Source organism: Acanthopagrus latus, chromosome 1 (assembly GCF_904848185.1).
Source record: "Acanthopagrus latus isolate v.2019 chromosome 1, fAcaLat1.1, whole genome shotgun sequence".
NCBI lineage: Eukaryota > Metazoa > Chordata > Actinopteri > Spariformes > Sparidae > Acanthopagrus > Acanthopagrus latus.
The window spans coordinates 24,719,955-24,744,834 of NC_051039.1; the positions used below are offsets into that span (position 1 = coordinate 24,719,955).

General features: G+C 41.7%; 2 protein-coding genes and 1 pseudogene across 2 annotated transcripts; all 3 read left to right on the forward strand.

Annotated features, from left to right (window-relative positions):
- Positions 1 to 2,233: 2,233 nt before the first annotated feature.
- On the forward strand, positions 2,234 to 7,472 carry klf1 (Kruppel-like factor 1 (erythroid)). Its single transcript, XM_037094863.1, has 3 exons — positions 2,234 to 2,546; positions 4,449 to 5,307; positions 5,429 to 7,472. The coding sequence occupies exons 1-3, from the start codon at positions 2,472 to 2,474 to the stop codon at positions 5,602 to 5,604; spliced, it is 1,110 nt and encodes a 369-aa protein (XP_036950758.1). The 5' UTR covers positions 2,234 to 2,471; the 3' UTR covers positions 5,605 to 7,472.
- Positions 7,473 to 7,563: 91 nt separating this feature from the next.
- LOC119032530 lies at positions 7,564 to 9,596 on the forward strand (annotated as a pseudogene).
- A 9,857-nt stretch (positions 9,597 to 19,453) lies between these two features.
- On the forward strand, positions 19,454 to 22,930 carry LOC119028524 (nuclear factor interleukin-3-regulated protein-like). The gene is made up of 2 exons (XM_037114633.1): positions 19,454 to 19,625; positions 20,268 to 22,930. The coding sequence occupies exon 2, from the start codon at positions 20,346 to 20,348 to the stop codon at positions 21,567 to 21,569; it is 1,224 nt and encodes a 407-aa protein (XP_036970528.1). The 5' UTR covers positions 19,454 to 19,625; positions 20,268 to 20,345; the 3' UTR covers positions 21,570 to 22,930.
- Positions 22,931 to 24,880: the final 1,950 nt, after the last annotated feature.

The following is a 24,880-nucleotide window of genomic DNA, read 5'->3' on the forward strand; positions in this document are numbered from 1 at the left end:
TTCATATAGAATGTTTTTAAGTAGTGCAGTAGTAAAAGATCGTAGAGAAATCCATTGAGATCTTTGCAATGGAGCGTTACGTTTATTCAAAAACTGTATGTGCACCAACAGGCTCTACGCTCTGTGCCAAAGCATGCTTTGTTAGATAGCAGCCACACGTGACCTGTTAACTAGTGGATGAAAAATAACACAGACCTCTGCATTACTTTACAGTGTTAGAGGGTCAGTAAAAGCATTTCTATAACAGTGTGACTAATGGTTACATTTAATTAACATTAATATGATACTATTTAGTAGTTGATAATGTATTATTAATGTATTACTTTTCAAGACTAATGTATTACTTGCAATCTTTATCACTCATTGTTAAAAGGAGCACTATGTTGGTTTGGAGACGATATTCAGAATTACAGAAAGGTCAAATTTACAGTATTCATAAGGAAATACAAATTCCTATATATCTATGATTAATTACAGGACTATAAGGTCCCAAGGACACTTTTTCAAGCTAGAAAGGTGGCAGGGTCCGCCAAATATAAACAAAGTCAAAGAGTATGAAACTGTGTTGCCCCTTAAGGTCAGTTTATTTATTCGGTTTATTCGTTCATGAAAACAAAGAGAGTTTGTTTATTTAGTTTGTTTAAGCATAAAAATCAATCAAGAACAATTTTTCTCTTCTCTGATTAAAATGTATACCCCAAACCTACATAGTGCACCTTTAATTGTCATATTTCAAATGCTTTGTTACTTTCAATCTTTAGAAATGTTTTATTTATTGTAAATATTTCATTTCATGTGTAACAATTAAGAAACTATGAAAGTCAGATGTTAAATGCCTTTTTGGTTTATTTCATTTCAAATAAAACATTTCGTACCTCCTTTTTTAGTCCCAGATGATCTCTCATCCAGTTGTTTGGTTCAGTTTCAGTCCTGATGTTTGTGTGAATGTGGCAGAAGTCTGCATCACATACAACACCAAGTTACATTAGTATCTGAGGCGGTTTTTTACAGCAACATCATTATGAATGCATTCTCGTTTCCCATCGTTTATGTCATCTTTTGAATTTAAATGTGAAATGTAATGTTGCTTTATTGCATTTCTTTTCTTTTTTCTTACTTTTTGTGAAGCACATTGAACTACATCCACGCTTGAAAAGTGCCTTGACTACAGCGGCCTTTACTTTCACGTCTTCCACTGATGAACCCAGATGGGGTGACTGATTTGAGTTTATTTCCAGACTGAAGGTATACAATAACCATCACAGTGTGGACACACAGCTACGTACAGCAATCATTATGTGCAATTTATTTTATTCAACCTTTTTGTTGTTTTGACTGTCATCAATTTATGTTCTTCACTAACAGCATTACAACTACAGGTATGATCATGTGTACTTAGTTTGACTTACATCGGTAAATATCTGTTCACAGTAACCACAGATGAACTGTATTATTACATAAGTAGCTTTCAGCTGCTGTGGTTATTGTGTGAAGTCAACATCACTTTTCAAAATGTAACGTTGAAAGTCACTCCAAGTTTCAGCAAATGTTGAAGCTTATCTACCTTCAAAGATGTTTGTTGCCCACATTAAAGGTGCATTATGTAGTTTTGGATAAGATATTCAAACTCAGAAATGCATATTTACAATATTATAGGAGAATCATACAAAGTCAGAAATACTAAGAATATCTGATTTATTTCTATAACTTAATAAGCGGTAACTCAGAGGGAAGCAAGGTCCCAAAAACACTGTTTGAAGCTAGAAAGATGGGTAAATAGAAGGGTGCTGCGAACATAAACAAAGTAAAACAGTGTGGAATTGTGTCACCCTATGAGGACAGTTATTTTAGTTAGTTTAGTCACTTATGCAAATCAATATAATACAATTTTTCTCTTCTGGTTAAACATTCTTCTTCAAACTGCATATTGTACATTTAAGACACTGGGAAAATAAAGTCCATAACATTAACATTTAGGTTTTGGCATGGATATAATTGTGATGCATTTAACAAGTTTATGTAGAAATGCAGTTTTCGCTCTGAAGCCCACAGAAGAGGATGACACTGAGTCTCAGGTGAGAGGGTGGAGGTCTTAAGTGACTGTAAATGAACAGTCTTCAGGGGGTGAAGAAACAGAGCCAGCTAAGAAACTCACACTTACGCTCCACCTCCTAACGGTCGAAACATACATGAAAAAGAGAGATTTGAAGCTCGACTCGGCAGCTGACAGAGATAGACAAGAGAGAGGAGGGAGAGATAGCAGGGGAAGTATGAGGAGAGGGAGACAAACTTTAGGAACCTGTTTCTGGGATGAGCTGAGGTTTGACTCTCTCTTTTTCTGAGCATTTGGTGCTAATGTGAAAAAGGAAAAAAAAAAAAAAAAGAAAAGAAAAAGAAACAGAAAAAAAGAAAAGAAGAAACGTCGCTTTTGTTGCCACCACTGTCAGTCCGCTGTCATATCAAAGTGCTTGATGGCTGTTGCACAGGCTGTGCTGCCGTCCTTCAGCTCCTTCTCCAACCTCGCTCACTCCAGTGACAACATGAAAGTAAGTGTCAGGTTCACTGCAGACTTTTGTCTCCTGATCAGGGACAGAAACCACACTCGATTTAAACTGTGTAACTGTTGTGTTACCTGAAGGGGTTCTCCGTATCTGAGAATATCATATGAGTGATGTAATCCTTTGCTTTGTGCGATCTAAATTATTGTGCTGATTCATAAGTCGTTATTTCACTTAATATTGAAATGACCCACGTCAGTCTTGCACTGTTAGGCTTAATTAGTAATTTGCCCCATGTCCCGTCCAATTTTGAACTTTTCGTCACACCTTCTGCTAACAGCATTAGTGTTGTATATTTCCCTTGGTTCTACAAGTTTAAGAAAAAGACCAGCAGATCCAGAATTTTCTTACACATGTGCATCAGAGTCATTTTGTATCCTGTAACAAAGTTCCTGAGAACTCTTGCAGGTCAACTGTGGCATTGAAAGAGCTTCCAGTTATTATTAATGAAAGACACCCCTTCAAATTTGATGAAATCTCACTTTTGTGCCTCTGCAAGTTTGATGCAGTTATTGTGAGTTGTTTTAGACAAAAGCACCTGCTAATTTAATGTAAGAAAACAAATGTGTACAATGTCATAATGTGAAGACAGTGCAGAGATGAAACCTGGGCTTGATGTATTGATTCAATTAACGTCTTAAAGGAAACAGCAGGTTTACATTTTTTCACGTCTGTCTATGTCCATATGTGCAGTCCAGGAGTCCCTGGCTGCTTTTATTATTCTGTCTGTTCTGGCTGCAAAGAAATCCCCTCCTGAGGACAAAATAGTCAGACATGTTGAATTGGTTTCTCCAGAAAATTTCTTTGTATTTCAGACAGACAGTGGTTTCTTTGCTGAGCCACGGTGGAGGGATTGTAACATTAATGTAATAAGTCATTAAATAGCCATTTAAATAGAAGCCAGTATCATGACCCCTTTTCTTAAACACGTACTAAGCATTTTCAAGGCACAGTTTCAAGTTTTTCCAGGTTCTCACTGTGCTATAAACTACACAAATTATGTTTAGTGAGAGCATTAAACAGGAGTGAAATGAATTAAAAGAACACAATGTGTAAAGTTTCAAATTGTTTCTCCAAGCCGGTAAGTTACAATGAAGGTAATGAAATTACAGCTACAGCTTTTAAGCCCTTTAAGAACAATCTTAGCACTTTTCAAGCCTTGAAATTTTTCCCACGTGAAAATCAAAAAGCGTTTTTAAAGGATTTACAGAACAGCAGTGTGGACAGAAAGAACAGTTACAGCAGCCAGTGACACTGCATATAAACATGAGAGTATTATTTCAAGGGAAAAGTTCAACCTAAAATTTAATTCAGTCATCATCAAGTCACCCTTGTGCTAATGACAAGCTGGATGTACACAAATTTTTTTCTCGAAGTTCACCGTAAAACAGTGTTGCAGCATAACCAACTGAAGTGGATGAGAACTTGATTTTATATATATATATATATATATATATATATATACATATATATATATATATATATATATATATATATATATATATATATATATATATATATATATATATATACATATACATTTTTTAGAAGTGGAGTTAAAAACTGGAAATGGCTCCATACAGCTCTGTTTGACTTGGATTATGTTAGACAAGCACTATGGAGCCTTTTAATGTTTTCTCTCAGTTGTTGATTTTTTTTGTAAGTCATCTGCTTCAGTTCTACAGGAGAATCATGCAACATTGTCTCGCTGTGAAGCTCCGGAAATGTTTTGTGGAATACAAAACTTCTGACTTTTCATTGGGGTGAACTTAGCTTGGTCAAACTTCAAACCTGTCCCTTAAATGCAAAAGCAGTGTGCGAGAATCTCAATTTCATAAGCATGATTTCCTTGCTGCTCATCACTTCTCGATGCTCTCCAACACATTCTAGGTGTGGAAGTCTGAGAGTGGCCCTCTCCCGCTGGACGCTCGATGCAGCAAACTGTCACCCAGCAGCTCTGAGCAGCTGCAGGTCTCTCAACAAATGGCAGAGGAGCTCCTGGATGATGACAGCCAAGCATCCTGGGACATTGAGTTCCTGCTGTCTGATTGGAGCCACCCATCACCTGACCTCAACGCTCCTCTGGACAACAATAATCAACGGCTCCCGCAGTTTGACCCAAACGGACCGTACCAAGAGGCGGCCATGTTTAAGGACCAGCAGGAACAGGAGCCTCCACAGGTGAGCAGTGGTGCCCTCATGGTGGATCTCCTCTCCCCAGCTGAAATCACGACGACGGTCCAGCCAGAGGTGTACCACCATGGTTATATAGATGACCAAACAGGTCCGACTTCATATCCTGGTCTGCCTAACGTGGATCAGTTTGGCTTTCATCAAGGAGGCGGCGTGGACAGACACAGCAGAGGAAACCTCAGTAAAGTCCCGTCATGTGACTTTAACCCTTACTTTCCCATGCAACAACCCTCCATGGTGACCTTCCCCAACAGCAGGTTCATCCCACCTCAAGCTGTGACCCCTGACCCCCGACACTACAGCTACATGGCACACTTTAACCACAATGTCAACCTTTTCTGTGACTACGCTCACAGCCCGGCCACTGGTCATCTGCCCCTCCACCAGCAGCCCCTGCTGGCCGGACCACAGCTGCCACCTGGTGGAGTGGAAGGAAAGCGTGGGCGAAGGCCTACGGGGAAAAAAAGGCCCGCCATCCACAGCTGCGAATACCCCGGCTGCAGCAAGACCTACACTAAGAGCTCACACCTCAAGGCGCACCTCCGAACCCACACAGGTAGTCTACCACACAAACAACAACAAAAAAGTCTGTCACAGTAAGTCTGATGTCTGTCTGCTGAAGCCTTGGGATGTGATTTCACACGTGTTGACCATTTGTCCAATTGTTTACTCTTTAGGGGAGAAGCCTTACCACTGCTCATGGGAGGGCTGCAGCTGGAAATTCGCCCGCTCAGATGAGCTGACGCGTCACTACAGGAAGCACACCGGCCAAAAACCCTACGAGTGTATGCTGTGTCAGAGGGCCTTCTCACGCTCTGACCATCTGGCTCTGCACATGAAGAGACACACCTGATGCTCACGCATACTGAAACACAAGCCGCCGCCACTTAAACAAAGAAATTGAAAGGTAGAAGTCCTCTACCTGAATTGACTCTGTATTCTGACCCAGATCAGTACATCGAACAGATGAATTTGGAACTAAGTTGCCTCAGATATTATCTGAACATCAAATCTGTAGTTGATTACGTGGCTGGTTAACAATACAGACCCACAAAACAACACAACCAGTGGTGGGATGGCACCATAAGCCTGAGGGGAGCTGTTTTAATTTGCTTGACCATTTTTGTTTACTACTTCAAAAAAACAATGAGATTGACAGTTAATCTAATTCAGAAGCCTTAATCATATTAAATTATCTCTCTTTTTTTAAAAAAAATTTGTGGGGATTTTAGCCTCCATACATGGGTCACATCATAAGGTGTACATGTGCCCTGAAAGAAATCAGTGTTATCCACGGCTTAAAGACTGACCATAAGATAATGACTCATTGATTACCCACAGTGCAGTTCGACAAAGTTCCCTCTGTAAAATCTGTAAGCATGCTCACATTTGTCTTCCTCTTTAATGTGACGACCCTATTGTTCCAGTTTAGATTACACAAACTCAGACTGATTACTTGGAAATCATGAAGTCATGATCTTGATGACTCAGACTTCATCAGTGAGATGTTGGGACTTGAAGAATGAGTCGGTTCTCACTCTTTTCCGACCCTGACACAAATGCTCAGAGACACTCATATACCGACTCATACAAACACTGTTCCTGTCCTTAACCTTGACTATCACAGCAACATGCCTGATCTCAACCCTGACCCTGCAGCTAAAAGATTTGTCCATCGACAGACCAAAGAATTGAGGACAAAAAATCTAAAAGTCATGCTGGTCCTTCCAAAGTACTTTTTGAGGACCAGTACAAGAACACTTGTGATGTAAAGTTAATTTGCTGACAACAGTGAGGGGCCACTTGGACAAACACTGTACACAATGTGGGCATGAAGTCAGCAAACATTAACACTAACAAATGACCTACCCAATCGTGTGTGTAATATGGGTTATAAGACAATACATGACAGAACAGAGTTAACAATGCTTTGCTGCATTACTGCTGAGATGATCTGATATCGTTGTCTGAATTTCCTTGAGAGTTCTAGTTATGTGTAATATTAAAAGCAATGGAAACAAACCTTAAAGTTTATGCTAAGCTACATGCCTGTACAGTAGATGCTATGTATATACGTTTGTTTGGGGAGTTATAATTTACGAAAAAAACATAATATGCTTTTGTCTCCATCTCATCAAGCAGAATGTATAACTGTAAATAATCTGCAGCTTTCTCGGTTGTTTATAATCATCTCAAAGTGAGCATATTTATTAACATAGCCTTTTATATCAGCAGAAGATGGTATATTATTGTACAATGTTTTTTTTTATTTCTGGAAAGAGTGCTTTAAAATCCACTAATTATTGTTTTAATTGTCATAATTCTAATAAAGAACTCTAACGCTGTTAAACAGTCTCATAATGTAAGGTGATTTATTCTGGAGATTATCAGAGATATCGCACCATGACAGTGTGGGGTTCCAAGTCTTATGTACGTATGTATGTAAGTCATTATTAGTCACGATTTAATCGACTAAACTTTTTAAGTGCTGTAATCTGTTGAGATAAATCTGGTCTGGATGGAGAAAAAGTAAGGTTCCAGTGTGCAAGGGGATCAATTGGCAGAGATACAATATGTCATATACTAGGGCTGGATATCACCAGGTACCTCGTGATATGATACTATCACGATATTTTGCCCACGATAACGATAATATCACGATACAGCAATTCTGTGATAATCAATATGTTGCAATAAAATTTCATCCATGATACATAATGATATCTGTGTCACTGAAGAAATTCAGAATTTATTGACTGCACTGAATCCATTTCACAGGAATTATAAAACACTGTCAATCAATTTCACAAGAATGACCAAGTAAAACAAAGTGTATACTGCACAGTGGCACTTCTTAACACACACACTGACCACAATTTAAATATTATTGAATATTGATATTTGGCGCCAGTGTATTGATAACATATCTCAAGACGAAATATTGCGATATATCGTAGTATCAATTTTTGGTACACAACTATCATATAACAGCTAGTAATTTCTTCTAGAAGAACAGAAGATAAATAATTAGTTGATGTGCTTAACTGAGTCAGTTTTCAGGTATCTGTGCTTTACCCCCTACATTTTAACATTCTGTCACTATCTGTCATCCTGACAATGAGACCAAACAATCTACTATCTTTCTGCTGCATATGAACAGCGTGGATAAATCCTACTGATTCAACCTTCAAGTTTAATAGTCTTCGAATTATATTAATATGACATGATGTTCAGTTAGCTTTGCTCTGAAATGGGCAGTATATCCTTCAGAGGGATTCTTTTAACTTTTATACTAATGTACATTTCAGGTTGTTTTAGGTTCAGGTTGCACTGGCAGCTATGCTTTTGTTAGTCTTAGACATGTATGCCCTGACAACTGTCATTTACATTTTCAAAATCTTTTAAAAAGTTAGGGATATTTTACAGCAAGGGCTTGACTTTATCCTGGAGCTACTTCTTGGACAAGTTTGGATAATATTTACCCAAAGAATAAAGCCCCCCCCCCCCCAGAATAAATGAAACAAGGAGTTTGGACAATGTTATCAGTTTAGTTTTTCGTCAACAAGCAAATCCTCTTCTTATCAATAAAAGAAGACTGAAGCATCTCAGATGCTGTCAGAGCTGAACCAGTTAGTTGCTCGCCCTCCTCTACACAGGATAAGTGTGTGGAAGTGCAGCTACAGGGTTTCGGTAAGCTATCTGTTTCCCCTGAAGTGTTTTCGGACTGTTTTTATTTCCTTCGGACATGGAACGTGGATTCGCTGAGCCGCTCCTCTTCCTGAATCGAATCAATAAGCCCTCCTTCTTCTTCCTGTTTTCAAACCCAGCGAGCGTCACTCTATCCATGTGTTTATTAACTGTACTGTATACTGTGGAACTGTATTCTGTCATTTATGGAGCAGTTTATAAACTTCCAACCCTGTGTTGTATAATGACGATTACATTACCTTGTACTTTGTACCTTCTCATTGTTCCCTCCGTTACAGTTACAGTGCACCCTCAGTGCCGAGGCCTGTCCTGCTGAAAAGCACCATGTTAGCGGTTTTAGTGGAGGAACTGAAGAAGACTGAACTCCAAGCTGCTCCTGCTGATCACTGCTACACTGATGTGGCCTGTGATTTCTGCACTGGGAGAAAACCGAAAGCCCTCAAGTGTTCTGCAGCGTTTGGCCTCTTACTGTGAGGAACACCTCCAGCCTCATTACGCATTAAAGAAACACAAGCTGGTGGAGCCCTCGACGACGCTCCAGGAGAGCATCGGCTCTCATCATGATGAGTTGCTGAAGATTTTCTGCGGTGATGATCAGCAGTCCATATGTGTTTCGTGTTCAATGGATGAACATAAAGGCCACAACACAGTGTCAGCTGCGGCAGAAAGGACTGAGAGGCAGAAAGAGCTCGAGGCGAGTCGACAAATCATTCGGCAGAGAATCCAGGACAAGGAGAAAGAAGTGAAGGTGCTAAAGCGGTAGATGACAGTGACAGGGTCTTCACAGAGTTGATGTGTCTTCTAGCAAAACGACTATCTGATGTGAAGAAGCAGGTAACATCGCAGCAGGAAGCAGAAATTAATCAAGTCCAAGAGCTTCAGAAAAGTTTCGAGCAGGAGATCACTGAGCTGAAGAGGAAGGACGCTGAGCTGGAGCAGCTCTCACACACAGAAGATCACAGCTAATTTCTTAACAACTACACCTCACTGTCAGGACTTAGTGAATCCACAGACTCATTCTGCATCAACATCCACCCTCTTAGGTACTTTGAGGATGTGACAACGGCTGTGTCAGTGGTCAGAGATACGCTGCAGGAGATTTTGAGTGAGAAATGTTCTCACTGGCAGTATCCATAGTTGATGTTTTACTATCAAATTCACAACCAGAGCCCAGGATCAGAGCTGGATTCTTTGAATATTTAAATGAAATCACAATGGATCCAAACACAGCACACATAGAGTTGTCATTATCCGCAAGGAACAGAAGAGCAACAATTATGGCAAAACAGGAGTCTTTCTATCAACACACCAAGAGATTCACACTCTGACTGGACGCGGTTACTGGGTGGTGGAGCGGTGAGGGAGAGGAGGTGGTGTAGCAGTCGCATACAAGAATATCAGCAGAACAGGGAGCCTTGATCAATGTGGATTTGGAAGAAATGTTATTCTGTCCTTCTACAGCATCTCGAAAAGCGTGACCCTCCTCCACAGAGTCCAGACCACATTCACTCAGCCTCTCCATGCCGGACAGTGTCTTGAGTACAGCTACAGAGACACTGCTGAGTTCTGTACACTCAAATAAACAGAAGTCATTTAAGGGACAGTTGTATGTTGTGTGTATTTCTCATCACTTAGTAAAGACTCTTATAAAAGTACATGTATTCCACTGGCTGACCAAATTTTGCTTTTGTTGTCATCCAAAATCGACATCCAGATGAGGAACTATGAGGTATTATAAAACTGTAATTATCCTGTTCATCATCAATTAGGACACCATGACTGATTTCTTTAACATAGCTGATTGTGTGGAGGAAATGAATCTGTACATGAAAGTGTGAGTTTACATCATGAATAAACTAACATCGACAGTATTTCATCTTGTCTTCATTCCAGGATATCATACAGAGCTGATGGAGTGCAAATTTTAGAGCAGAAGAGTATTTGTCCATCAGTCTCTGTCCTCTCAACTTCACAGAGAAATGAGCAACGTTTTCTATCATATGTTGCTTTTTACATCCAACAGTTTGTTTTCAGGTGTTACATTTGTTCAATTTGAACTTTAAGCACAAGAAGGAACTAAACACCAGAAACCATAAACTATGCTTCGAACAGAAAATTTGCATTTTCACCAGCTGTGACATCGTTGTCTTGTTCTCACCACGAGAGTCTCTTTGCCTGCTTGTGTCATCCTGCAGTAACAAGTACAAAGTGTAGTGCCAGCCAACAGGCTCTAGATGGCAGTCATCTGTTATTACATCAGCCCTCATGCCTGCAGGATGGGATCAGCAGGCTGTTGGCAGTTGTGTCTGCAGTGTTTCTAATCTGGGTAAGGGTGAATTTGGGACATGAATCATCTTATATAACCCGGCGCGCACTGATTCATCCCGATTACAGCATGTCAGATGATGGAGGTCGTCATCACATCATGGCGCAGAGCCCCCCCCGACATTCACATGCACAAACATGCAGAGCCTCAGGACAGACAAAGACAAAAACAAAAACAACTACACACTAATTTGTCTGCATTGGTAACACACAGAGGAGAATTAGCGTGTGCTTTCTAGATAGAAAACGGTGATTCTGTTCGAGTTTTGTTTACACCCAGTGTGGTCCATGGTGTGACGCCATCTCAGCTGCACAAAATATCAGAAGTATCACAGAGTGTCGGATGTTTTAAAATGATTTATCAAAGTATGTATCACAGTATGTAAAACGCAACTCTGAGGTTTTGTGTATGAAATATAATTTGAGCAAAGTGATTGACTTCAAATGATCACACATTCATAGAAATGCCAAAGCTGGATCACATCCTGCAGCAGTGTTTAATATTGCTGGTATTTTATTTATATCATGACCATTATTACCACATAACAAGATAGAGGGCCATTCGTTTCTTTGAAGTAAATTGGCTTGATAGGGGCTTTCCACTGATTTTACACATTAAATTGAGTTTACTCTTCATGAAGAGAACCACTCAGCCTGTAAATACAGTTGCATGATCTCTTCTGTTATTGGGCTTGTGACTAAATTTTATTAAGAGATAAAGAGGTTTAACTTATTTCAAGGCGTTTGGGAGGCAGAGGGGTCTAATGCTGGGCTCATGTCGTATCACAACCTGGCAACTGTGACCTTTCTGAAAGTTTTGATAGAAACTACCAGGCACAGATACTCACGTGCCTGAAAACCGAAGAAACATGGAGAACAATCATGTCAGCCAGAGCCTACTAATCAATGTAAATCAACCCGAGTGTAATAAATGTTTTGATATTTTGTCAGTGATGTCAAGACTCTAATCATACAAATTTCTCGAGTTATCCACAATGAAGTGAATGCTTTCAAGTCATTACCATGATATTCTTTCCCATCTCTGCCATGCCATATGGTGTGACCGTGGCACAGGAAGAGATGCCATTTTGTTGCATCATGGGATATGTAGGTTACAGATTTTTATCGAGCTTTATCCATACCTGGGACAAAAGACCTTGTCACACAGCTGCGCAGAACCTCAGCCACCTATACTCCTTTCAATGAGGGAAGGGCGACCATGTGGACATGCCCAGTTTTGTTCACCATGCTGAACCTGGTGCTAACTGCCAGGCGTCACCTGGTGGGTCAGCAGCATGAAGGACCTGACTGTTTTGGTGTCTGAGTACCCGGATTTGCATAACAAAGCACTTGGCCTGGCATAAGGACAACCAGGAGAGAAACTGGGCGTGGGGCAACATTTCTACCAAATCACAGATGACTGGTATATTTATTGCCCAAATATGTGGACATTTTGGCTGCTGTCAGTTATTGTCTCAGAATGCAGCTCCTTGTGCCGTGTGTGTACACTACAGGACCTCCTACAGGACTGCTGGAGTAACCCTTTAAAAATATCCAGCAGGTTTTAAGGGTTGTAGCAGGTTTAATGGCTTGATAGGTTTAACTTATTCCATCTTGGCAAGGACACAGTGGTTTGGAGGCGCAGCGATTAACCTTTATTCGGCACAGCAAATAGCTTTCAGGTGCACTATCACAGCTATGATTAGCTTCTTAAACCTGCTCATCCAAGATAGCCTGATAGCAGATCAGCTGGGAAGTCAGCCCATAACATCCGCACGGACACACACACACACACACCCCCACACACACACACACACACACACACACACACACACACACACGCATGTACACACACTATAGCGCTATAAATCTGTGTCTTGTCCACTATCAGTGTGTTATTTATTGGGACTGTGTTTGCTTCATGAGATATTACATATCGGCAGATAGCCCCGCAGCACTTCACTAACAGATTCGAGGCAGTCATGAGGATTCATGTGCAGTTTATTTTAGCGCCGTGTTCATGGGTAAGTAATTTGGGATTTAGAGGTAACACGAGGACAGAGTTAGAGTTCTGAACTACAGTGCCCCGAACAGAACAAACAATCAAACTGTTAAGCAAATCCCCTTTTTACTTCCACTTTCTAGTTCCTCCTTCCCTGTTTACATCATGTTATACATCTAGAGAGGGTGTTATGCATGCATTATGTATTCATTGTGCATTCATTGCAATAGCCAAGTGTGAAGAGTCAACAAAACACGCACAGAAGCATGAACATTAAGCCATGAGGAAGGCAGTTTTTTTTTTTTTTCTGTCACTGGGCAAAAAATCATTAATATCTGATTGGTAAATGGAGACATGACACCTGGCTGGACACACAGATATTCGCTTAATAAGTTAAGGACACTGGTGCATTAATAGTTTTCCATCCATCTCTAGCTGCTAGGTTACCCCACATTAAAAACCCCAGCATATAAACTCTTATTTTGGTGTTAAACTGGGCAGACTGACCTGGGGCCACGACGTGCTGGAGGTGTCTGAAAAGACTTGGACAGACACAACAGACTCTGCTGTAGATTGAACTTGTGCGTTCTGTGGGAAGAACTTAGCAGAGAGTGATTTTCCGCAGGTTTTGCCTAGAGTAGGCATTAAGACATGAAAAGAGTTGACTTGAGTTTTCAAACGGCAGGCAACATCTAAACAGGTCAATGGTGTAAATTTCCATTATAGTAATTGAAGCTTAAAGCCTTACAATTTCTGTAATGCCGCTTTTTTTCAAAAAAAATTTTGGGGATTTTATTAGCAGGTTACAACTGCTCTGTTAAGTTGTAAGTTTTCTGTAAATCCTCATCGCTAGATGGAAATTACTAATGGAAAAAAGCTCACTGAAACACTTAATTTGATTGTTTCATGAGGATCACATTTTCCTTTTCTCCCACAGATTTAGAGCCGTCCAAAGAAGAACAACTTGACTGGTGAGCAGCTGAGGGAAGGTCGACTGGGGACAGATGTGCAATTATAGCCCCTCTCTCTTTCTTGTTCTCCCTCGTGGAGATGTGCAGATTAATCAGTCCAGGAAGAAAGACTTTTCCCTGCGCAGAGGACATATCAGGACACTTTAATCATATAAGAGACGGGAAAAAAAAGCAGAAAGAGGAAGTCAACAGAGATAAGTCAGCGGTCACATCAGGAACTAACGACAATAATGGTAATATGATAATAAAGATGATATTGATAATCCAACTGTCATGCCTTCATCATTTTACGATCGCTTTACATAACATTTAACATTAATCAATTTTTAATTTTTCACCTTTTCTTGAACTGTGTGTGGTAAGACGTCATAAAGATAGCTCATTTAATCCATACACAAAAATCCTTACAAATATTTGTATGCATAATAAAAAACGACTTCATATTTAAACCTAACTGCAGCGATTATGGAATTAAAATGAAGACAACATTTCATCAGTTCTTTGCAAACACATTGTATTGTGCAGGAAATCGTGCAGGAAAAGACAGACTGTGTGACGCACCGGTGGATGTGTGAACTCAACAGAACAGCAGTATCACTGTGAAGCAGGGACAGCAGTGACGCTGCAGAGCCACTTCAGTTCATCAAGCGTCTGCACACACACCAGAGAAACACACACCACCATTCACTATAGAGTATATTGTAGCGTTAATATTTTAGGAGCTCTGGCTCTCCACTGAACAACTATAAATGGATTTTCTCTGCATTATTAAGCCGTGTACCTTCAAACCGCTCTGACGGAAGCCTTCAAAAGTGAGTCTACAGGATGTGTCAAATTGCATTTGTATTTTGCAGTGGTTGCACATTCATGGACAGAGACAAACTGGCAACCGTCCATGTAGCTGGAGAGGTATTGGAGAGGTAAGATTTCTGAATGCAGATTAAAAAAACGCAAGTGTCTGTTCTCGCTCCCAGCAAAGTCTTGATTGAAGTAATCTAATTTAGAGCAACTTTGTATGGGCGTCTGGGATTATTGACCGCTCCGTTTGTTTTGCAATTACACAACCTCACATAACAGGGATGAATCCTGGCCTGATGTCCAAAAGCAGGATTAGACTGGTGAAAGCTGCTGCATTACCGAAACTGTCGACGGGGACTGTGTGTCCAAGTGGATCGAGGGATGTAAAAAGGAAAGAGAAAGAGAGAGAGAGGGAAGGAGGGAGGGAGTGGGTGAGCTGATTTGCCTGATTTGAACTTGAGCGTACACACACAAAGTCAAACAAGGCCACTGTCCGCTCTATGTTCAGGCAGTCAATTACTTTCTGGCTTCGTTTTTGGGGTCTAATGAAGCGCATGTGCACACATTTGTACTTCGGTACTTCTGAGTACCCTCGGTGACATAATACAATGACTACACCTAACCTCAACCCTAATGGGGGCTTCAGCGATTTAGGCCTATACTGTTAAAACTCAGGGGGCGCTGAGATGCCTTTACTTCTCAGTATGTGTCGGGCAAAAACACCATAACAAAAGACATATATTGATCTTGTCTTCTGATAAAACCTCAGTGATGTCTTTCAAACATCAGGGGACAAGTTTATAAGACAGACTTGAAAATGTGTAGACTAAAATAGTACGCCTCTCTATACAGTATAGTAATACTTGCCCTAATCACACACACACACACTGTTTTGCTCTGGGCATATGCTACCATTTGATGTTAGGGTTAGTTCTATATGAGGATTTTACAGCTTCCAGGGTGTGACGTATCATATAGTGTTCACACAGTAATGAAGATTCATCTGTGTTTTGTCCTTCAACGACTCTATCTATCATGAAATGGATACCTTCTGCAAACAAAGTTGCTACAGGTGTTCTTACAGTTGCTAGTTGTATTGGAGTTGGCCGTGAAAGACATTAGAAGAGCGATGAGGTTCATTTAACACCACAGTTTCATACACTTTGCATGGAACCCCTCTGTAAACTATCTAACTTTCTAAGTTCCCGTTTACATTCAGTGTTTCTCCCCCATCTCCTTGAACACATGACAAATGTGCTGAATGTTGACTTTTGCCTCACAAAACAATTGAAAGGCTTTTTTAAAATTCTTTTTTGTATCATTGTGAAACCTGCATTTTATCACCTCCATGTTCATGAGCTTGCATTGTTCTTCTTCTCTGCCTCTGTTGGAACATTTCTGCATTTCTTGGCACATTATCACATCGTTGATCTATAAAATAGTGTGAATACTGTGTTTTAATTACACAATCACCTACGTGGGTGTGCATTTAAAAGAGGCGCGCCCACCCTTCTGCCTTATATCTGTCCAAAGCACTGCGAGGAGCCTTTTCTTTGTTTTCACAATTCAAATGAAAGTTCCCGATACACTCTCTCTCTCTCTCACTCTCTCTCTCTCTCTCTCTCTCTCTCTCTCTCTCTCTCTCAAACACACACAAACACACACTGTTGCGTTCATATTTTGCACAGTATTGCAGTTACATAACCCATGGTACAGAGTGGACACATTGTCAGCGAAGCATGTCCAATGATGTAGCCATTGTTGACTGTCAAAGCATCATCTCATGGGGTTATGATCAGAGTCATAAAGGGTAAGCGCTGCTCAACGATGAGTCAGTACAGTGTTTGTAAAGCGCAAACATACCGCACCAGAAAAATTATGACTTTACTCCACGAATAACCTTTCCTCACCCCGACACCGCCAATGTCCTCTTTTCTCTGACAGAAGGAGAATAATATCACATGGTGTGCTCGGACAAAAACTGTGGTCAGAAAGTACTCTCTGTACTGTTTTGAGGCAGGCTTGTTTGTTCTGAAGCATTGTTATGGATTGTGTCCAGTTGTGTCATTCAACTGTTAGTTTGCGAATGTACAAAGAAAGATAAAGTTTGCCCAGAAATGTATTCCTGAAAGGATGACTTATTAAAAAGCAGAAAACTGCAGAGTTGCTGGTCCAGACTGAAAGGTCTCAACAGCCACTGGATGGATTGACATGAAATACTGTGCGGAAATTCATGGGTTCTAATTTTCAGCTAGTTCTACCGGCAGGTTCACATTTGTGGTTTAGAGTGAGAAGTCTTGACCGCTATCGGATTGCTTGAGCTTAAATTCCGTAACATGACAGAAATTAATGTAAGATTGAGCCACTTTAATTGACAGCCATGAAGCAAGTTTTCGTTTGCCCAAGAAAAAAATGATTGAAAATGATTTTAGGAATCAAAAAGGACTTATGATGGATATTTTTTAAATATAGATATATTAGAATATATGATATATAGGTATACATAGATATGTTGTTTATTTTGTTTTATCTTATATAATTTGCTGACAGCTCACTCAGCTGAACAGCAAAATAGTTTTGCGTTCCCTAAATTTCAGCCCAACTCCCTCTCTGAATCTTTCCAACACACTGTGTGTCACAACCATGCACCAACGTGTTCAAATTGATCTGGCAAGATGAACAAATCCATAATAATATTGTTGTGACTAAATGATCCAGAGAGCATCTGCGTAAATTCAAGAATGAGGAGTTAACGGTCGCCGTGTTCTGCACAAACTTTTGACAGAGACAGAGATCAGTGTGAAGCATTTCCATGTGCAGGGAGGAAGTATCACTGTCCAGCAGATCACTCATGGAACAATGTTCCTTTTTTCTGCGCAACCTCACCCCGAGTGAACTTCCAGTATCGCACAGTCCTCACATGCTCTCTCTCTCTCTCTCTCTCTCTCTCTCTCTCCCTGTGTGTGTGTGTGTGTGTGTGTGTGTGTGTGTGTGTGTGTGTGTGTGTGTGTGTGTGCATTGCATAATAGCTTTCTTTGCCATTCCAATCATCAACTGGCATTCAGGTGACTCACTAGCTCTTCGCGGACGTCTTTACATTCTTCATTTACAACACCTGTTAATAGAATTACAGATTAAGTCACAGGTGCAGTCACATTGTGTTCAGCTTCTTCCTCTTCTACTCTTACACAGCGAGTCCAACACTCTGGAAAACAAAGTAAACATGATCAGTGAGTGACGTTGCACATCCACACACTTGCTCTTTGACAGTGAAAACCGGTGTGTCTTGTTCTAATGTTGATCTCATGTGGTGATGAAACATATAAAAGTAATCATAAGTTCTATTTTTGCAAATGTTTGTGGAGAGACAAAGAGGACACCTACACACTAAATATTTGCCCGTTACCTGTGTTACCTTGAACTCGTCATGGGTGCTCACCAGCAGAGAGCAAATGAGGACAACCCAAGTCACCATGACTGCTGTCCACAAAAGGCTTTTGTAAACCGGATGATTTAATCTACTGCAGTGATGTAAAAGAAGTTCAGGACACAGTTTAAATTGTCAAACTGAGTCTCACATGTTGTGTAATGTCACGTTGACCAGATACAGGCCTGTGTGTGTGTGTGTGTGTGTGTGTGTCTATCTGTCTATGATTTCTTCCACTGCTTCACTGAACTAATGAACTAGTTAAAAATACATTTTTAAAACTTGAGAAAAGTGCAAATTGGAAATTAACCTAATGACATATCAGATTGTGAAAGTGTTATTAGACGGGCTACAGTCTAAGCCTACTAGCCTCTAACCAGGAAGTAAATGTGGAAGTTAGGCAAGCAGTTCTCATTAGTTTGAGTGGACGCCATCTTCGCCATTCAGGCATCTCGTTATCATATGAATGCGTGTGCCTGTGTCCCATGAACCACATTCGCATGGTGGCCATTATTTCTCTGATTTCACACTCAGGGTTGGGAAGCTCAAAAACAGGGTACTGCTGTGTTCCTGCAAGGGAATCTGACCAATTGTGATCATTTCAGCGCTTCCTGATCAAAAGCTGCATTTCCGCAACTGCCTTCTGGTTATGTGATCCATTGAATATGTGCAGTAGAGTTTTTTTTACATTGCTTTTCTCAGCTTGAGAGAAGTTTTACAAAATAAATGGATCAAAAAATAAAACTAATATAGAAGAGGCATAATTGAGCTTGTTTGCAGTTGTTGGTGTCCTGTCAACAGTTTTACAGACACCTCTTTTATGATGGTGGTCAATGGGGAAAATGCTTTTTAGCAGCCCCCAGGGACTGGGCACACCAGAAGGAGCCATGAGAATGGCTTTGTGAAGTCTTGGTCACGTTTGTAATTAAATGTGTTCACATTTCTGTCTACATGCTTCCCTCTAATGTTGAGTAGTAACTGCTGTGCACAGAGACAAAAGCACTACACCACTGTTCAATTAGAGTTTACAGTATCAAAGTTTTCCTGTGCTAAAGTTTTCAAGGGCCAATTACACAGGAGCCGCCTTTTCTTGCAGAGGCAGTCATTGGCTGATTGTCTGACTGACACGTCACGGGACACACGTTACTGCAGGTCACAGTTTCTGCTTTGACGTGAAGAGCTCCTCTTCTTCAATTATCACTCATGAGACACACTCACTTATTTGTTGGTTAAGCTTCTTTTTTTTCTTTCTTTTCTTCTGATCTCAACCTCGTTCTGCCGTCTTTGATGCAAATAGAGAGCAGTGCGCTAAAGCCATCAGTGCTTACCAATTAAAAGCTGTTTGGATTTATTCAGGGAGCCGCTCGCTTTTGTCGCTGTTTACTTGGCGCGTCTCCGCTGGTTTCACCCAGCTGGCTTCCCATTAGGAGGAGGAGGAGGAGGAAGAGGAGGGGGAGTGGTGGAGGGTCATCCGGGGTGAGGATCCGACCTCGACTGAACCAACGAGCGGGGAGGAAACGAGGAGAGATGCGGAGCTGCTGAGGAGCAGAACCATCCAGACAAGCTGCGCGGCTCCACGTGTCTCTGCTGCCTGTGACAGACGAGTTGATCAGCCGAGGACTCAGCAGCTGCTCCGTTTGCAAGTAAGACCGACTTTATTTTTCCTCCGAATCTCAGCGCAGATTTAATTAGTGTTGTGCCCTGCGAGGTCATTGCGATGTGTTTCGGAAAGTTTTATTAGCTATCTGTTTAATTGTCGTGCCATTTGGGATGGAAAGGCATGTTAATTTCATTTTGAGCTGCAGACTACTTGGATGGTAACAAACTACAGAGGGCTCATCTGTCATATTTATAATTAAGGGCTCATGGAAACGTTTTGGAAGTGATAGCACTGATTGTAAACGCGTGCTTGTGATGGCTGGGGTTGCAAATAGTTGGTAATGATGATCAATAATCCTCAAATTCTGAAAAATAAATGTACTTTGTTTTAAAAGAATCCTTGAAAAAAATGTAGAGTTCGACTCTTGTCCGTCCTTTCAGAACTGTTTAAATTCAGACATAAATAGCCTACGTTTTTGACATCATGAGCTCATATAATTGTAGTTTTATCTGCAATGCTTCTTGATGTTCATTTAACACGAGAGCGTTAATACAATGACTAACCTTTACTGCTGTAAAATACAATACAACATCCAACAGGCAGCAGTATGATGTCAATTTAATGTTTTGCAACTTTGTAAACAACTCGTCACCTCACACTTGTGCTGGCGTTTTTTTACCACTAGGTTGTGCCATTACAGCACGCTTCAGCCCGACCCACCACGCTCTATAACTTCTCCTGACGGCTCCCTGAGGTGTTAAACATGACAGGTCAGACTGTGGGAGGCATCATCCAGGACGCCTCAGTGCCCTTACTCCAGGCTGCGGAGGGCCCGGGGTCCAGGCCTCTTGGAGGGGCCGGGTCCTTCACTGATGAGGCTGTCTCCATACTAACCTCTACAAGCCAGCTGGCCCGCACCCTCCTGGGTCGTACCTACTCAGCCAAACGCAAAGAGAGCCTTGCCAAGGCTGAAGTGAGCAGCTGCGATGAGGACACCAGCAGCGGTGCACGCCGCAGACGAGAGTTCATCAACGAGGAGAAGAAAGATGAAGGCTATTGGGACAAGAGGAGAAAAAACAACGAGGCAGCCAAGCGGTCCCGAGAGAAGCGGCGAGCCAATGACATGGTGCTGGAGCAGAGAGTGCTGGGCCTGCTGGAGGAGAACGCCCGCCTCAGGGCCGAGCTGTTGGCCCTGAAGTTTCGCTTCGGCCTGGTCAAGGACCCATCTGAGATGTCCATCCTGCCGCTCTCTGCGCCCATCTGTGCTCACCCAACACCCACTGCAACACATTTCTATCAGTCCCACACTGATGGATACCTCAACGCGCAGCCCAACACCAGCATCCCCCACGTCCACCCTCATCCTCCGCAACAGGGTCTCATCTATGGACCGAGGGGAGCTGGGCCTCTGTCAAATCATAGTGTATCTGATGACTCAGGTGTCTCCACCTCAGGCAGCCCCGTGTTTTTTGATGACCGTGGCGGGCCTCCTCCGAGGGAGCTGGCAGAGGAGCAGCAGGGCAGTGACTCCCACAGCTGTCCCCTGGAGGTCAGCGAGAGTCAGTTTGTAAACAGGCAGGACTCGCCCGAGGCTGTGAGGAGCCTCCCCCACAAGCTTCGCTTCAAAGGCCCCGGAGGTTGCAGCGAGGCAGGGGAGCTGTCTCCATCCTCTGATACCAGACACAGTGCACCACCTGTAGTCACAGTGGGGCCAAACATCCAGGTGAGGAACCACCAGCAGGCAGGGTGGAACAGTCGGACAGAGAGTCAGGCTCCTTGGTCCAGGGAGGAGGCCTGCGGTGGATTTGGGCAGCAGTATCAGAGTTCGTCCTCTGGATGTCAAAACTCCTCCTCTCTGCAGAACTTCAGGGACGCCGGCTGTTCAACGGAGGACGTCAGTCTCAGGTCTCAGATCAGCTGCTTGTCTCAAGAAGTGGCTCAGCTCAAGAGACTCTTCTCTCAGCAGTTGCTCTCCAAGATCGCTTAAAACCTGAGCACAAGAGGGTCGAGGCTGAACCAAAGTTAGCAGACAAATTCCACACTACATCTTTCAAAAACATCAATCCCACAGACTGCTGATAACTACAGGACAATCTGGTCCAAACCTGTTTTAAGCTTGTTTTAGGAGTCTTTTGAGTCAGCTCACCACTACCAGGAAACACCAGCACCTTTAAGTTTTAAAATGCTTACTGACTGCACAGTCAGAACATGTCCTCTGATTGTGTTGACGTCTTCAGAATTGAAGAAAGTTGTACATTACTAAATACTTGACCAAACTGTCAGAAACACTGGAAGAGCATATTACATACAATACAAACTATAAAGTTCAGTCTCATTATGTTCACTTGAGCCAGATATGGCCATTGTCTGTCTTCTCTGGCACAATACACACTTTTTTGGCTTTTTACCGCAAATTGTACATCGATATTAGCTTGTGTTCAAAATACTGTATGGAATAGTAGCACAAATACTCATACTTGCCAGCACTGAGAATATGGAGGATATTGAAACCAGGGCGCTCCCCGAGAATTTTTTTTTTTTTCTTTTCAGACTTTGTTTCTGCGTTCTGGGGACTTCAAGTTGACATTTAATAACACAGAAATAATGTAGAATAATCTGCCCCTGTGGTGTGAATATCTGGCATAAACAAATATTCATCCGTTTTTATTTGATTGATTTACTCATTCATTTTTGCCCTACTGCCCCTTCGAGAGGCTTTACACGCTGCTGTATTTACCAGCCTTGACAGTTTCCTTTGAAACTTTCCCCAGTTAATGGGAATTCTTCAGGATGTCATGTCAATTTCTTTTTCTTCATTCCATTTTTCTGTCCATCTCTCGATCACTGAGGAGAGCAAGGTGTAACAGGACAGTACACGATGTTCTCTGCCAGAAGCAGGCTGTGATAACTGAGAGGGGAAAATAGTGCGTCATAGTACAGGAGAATTCTGACCCGGGGAGGAAACCAGGGAGGGTTGGCAAGTATGCAAATATGTGCTGCCCCAAAGATGATACAAAGGTTTGTTAAAAATTACATTAGACATTTTTTTTTCGGGTGCACTGTTCTTGTAACCTTTATGTGTTGTTTACCATATGAGGTTTATCTTATGACAGCAAGATTCATACAACTGTGTGTTTCATCTTTGTTCTCATTTATCTTTAATGAGAGATTATGTAATTTGCATTACATAACATCTTCATTTATTTTCACTGTAATTGCAGAGCACACGCGATACACTGTCTGTGGACATCATATGACTTTAATATGTCTGCATCTAATAATGATACAAAACCCTCAGATGAAATGACCGTGACAGCTACAGTAATAAAGTCCTCCTTAACCGAAAGACATCGCTGCTTTGTATTTGTTACAGTTGCATCCATCTACATGTAATATTGAAGAGCGTTTGAAGCTTTTTTTAAAGCTGCATTTTTGCATTACATCACAGGCACGGCCGGGGGAAAAACATGCACCTCTCTGGGGCAGAGAGACTTTGTGTAGGTGTGGCACTGGAGTGAGGGTATGAATCTGTCACAAATTACATTTTCAGCTGATCTGATATCGGACTTGTACTCTGATGAATTCTCTCCTGTAACACGAAACACCGCTGTGGTGTCAGTCCACCTTCAGTGAGCTAAGGTTAGTGAAATGAGTTGGGACAGTGGGGTGCAGGACAGTGCCAGGGAGAGAGGGGTGGTGGACGGATGCAGGGAGCGAGACTGCATGAGTCATCTATCACGTCAGCAGCATGAGGACTATTTTTAGCGCTGAAGCAGCTGCGGTGGAGACTGATTGGCCCATATGGAAGTGTAGCATACAGATTCAGAATACATTAACACCAGGAAGGAGCACAAGTCTGCAGATAGGCATCCTTAGAGCTGCTGGGAAATGAATTCTGGTAGGGTCATGGAGCAGGAAAGCTGCATAACATACACTGAATTATTAATTTTGTCTGAGAATATGTTTCACTTGGCTGAAAAGCATCATGCTGTTACAGCGCAATTTTGGAAATTTTCCATTTTCTGAAGTTGGTCATTTTTTGGTCAACACCAGGTGGCGCCAAGTGCCTTCATCAGCATGGATCATTGAGTCCCATCCATTCGTTCATTCATTCACAGCAGTGTTACTACAGAGGTCCTCTCCTCCTTTGTGCTTACTGTAGTACCACATGGTGCGCATGAGGAACAAGCTGGGATGTCGTTTTGAGTTGGAAGCACAGCACTCCCACCTTCAAATTATCCATCTTTGTTTAAAAAATGCAATGCAAAAATGAGGCCTGAGCTTAAAAAATGGGTTTACTTGACTTACACAAATGAATGTTAATGCTTACATGTGAGGTTAAACAGGAAAAACCAGGTGTGCTCCTGCAGAGGCATTCCTTTATTTGGTCTTTGGCCCTGGCAACAACAGCATGAGATACACATGAGATCTTTTGTCTGCAATCAATCTTTATCCAACCCAGTCTGCAAACCCCCACACCATATAAGCAATATAGGAGGGAGTGAGAGCCTTCTGGTTGCTAGGCAGGCACAACCACACCACAGTTGCCAAGGGAATGCCTGCATGCAGAGAGATGGAGGAGTGTGTTGGGGGTTGGTGGTTAAACCAGAGGACTGGTGGGGGGGAGGAGCTAGACAAGTTCAAGGCCACCGTTTCCCCCAACATGGTCTTAATGGTGGTGATGATGGTGTGTGTGTGTGTGTGTGTGTGTGTGTGTGTGTGTGTGTGTGTGTGTGTGTGTGTGTGTGTGTGGGTGGGTGTGGGTGTGTGGTGAATGGATGCACGTGTGTGGACTGAGACAAAGCAGGGGGAAGGGATGTGAGTGAGAAAGTGGGCTGGAAGTGGTTGTGTGTGTGATACAAAACAGGGTTGACGTAAGTGCTCGTGAAATATGGTGGCGATGAGGACAACGGCTTTGTGGCATAATAGAAAAGCCCATAAGCAGATAATACACGCACATTTGCTATAAAAATAACATTGAAAAAGGATGCTACAATGCTACATTAATTTTCCAGTGACAAATATACTTTGTATTCCTGCTGTAATCCATCTCAACAGTCATGCATAGGGACAGTGATTTCAGTGTTTATGTTTGGTTTTCTAGGTTATTTATAGTTTAATGTTTGGTGTTTTTGTCACTGTTTTCTATTGAATACAAATTTTTAACTGGTCGCAACTTCAGAGATTGAATTCAGTATTTATTATTTCTGCTGTTAATTACACTAAATGAAATGAAAGACCTGATGAAAACACAATTCATATAAAGCAGGAAAAGGAAAATAATAATGAGATTACAGG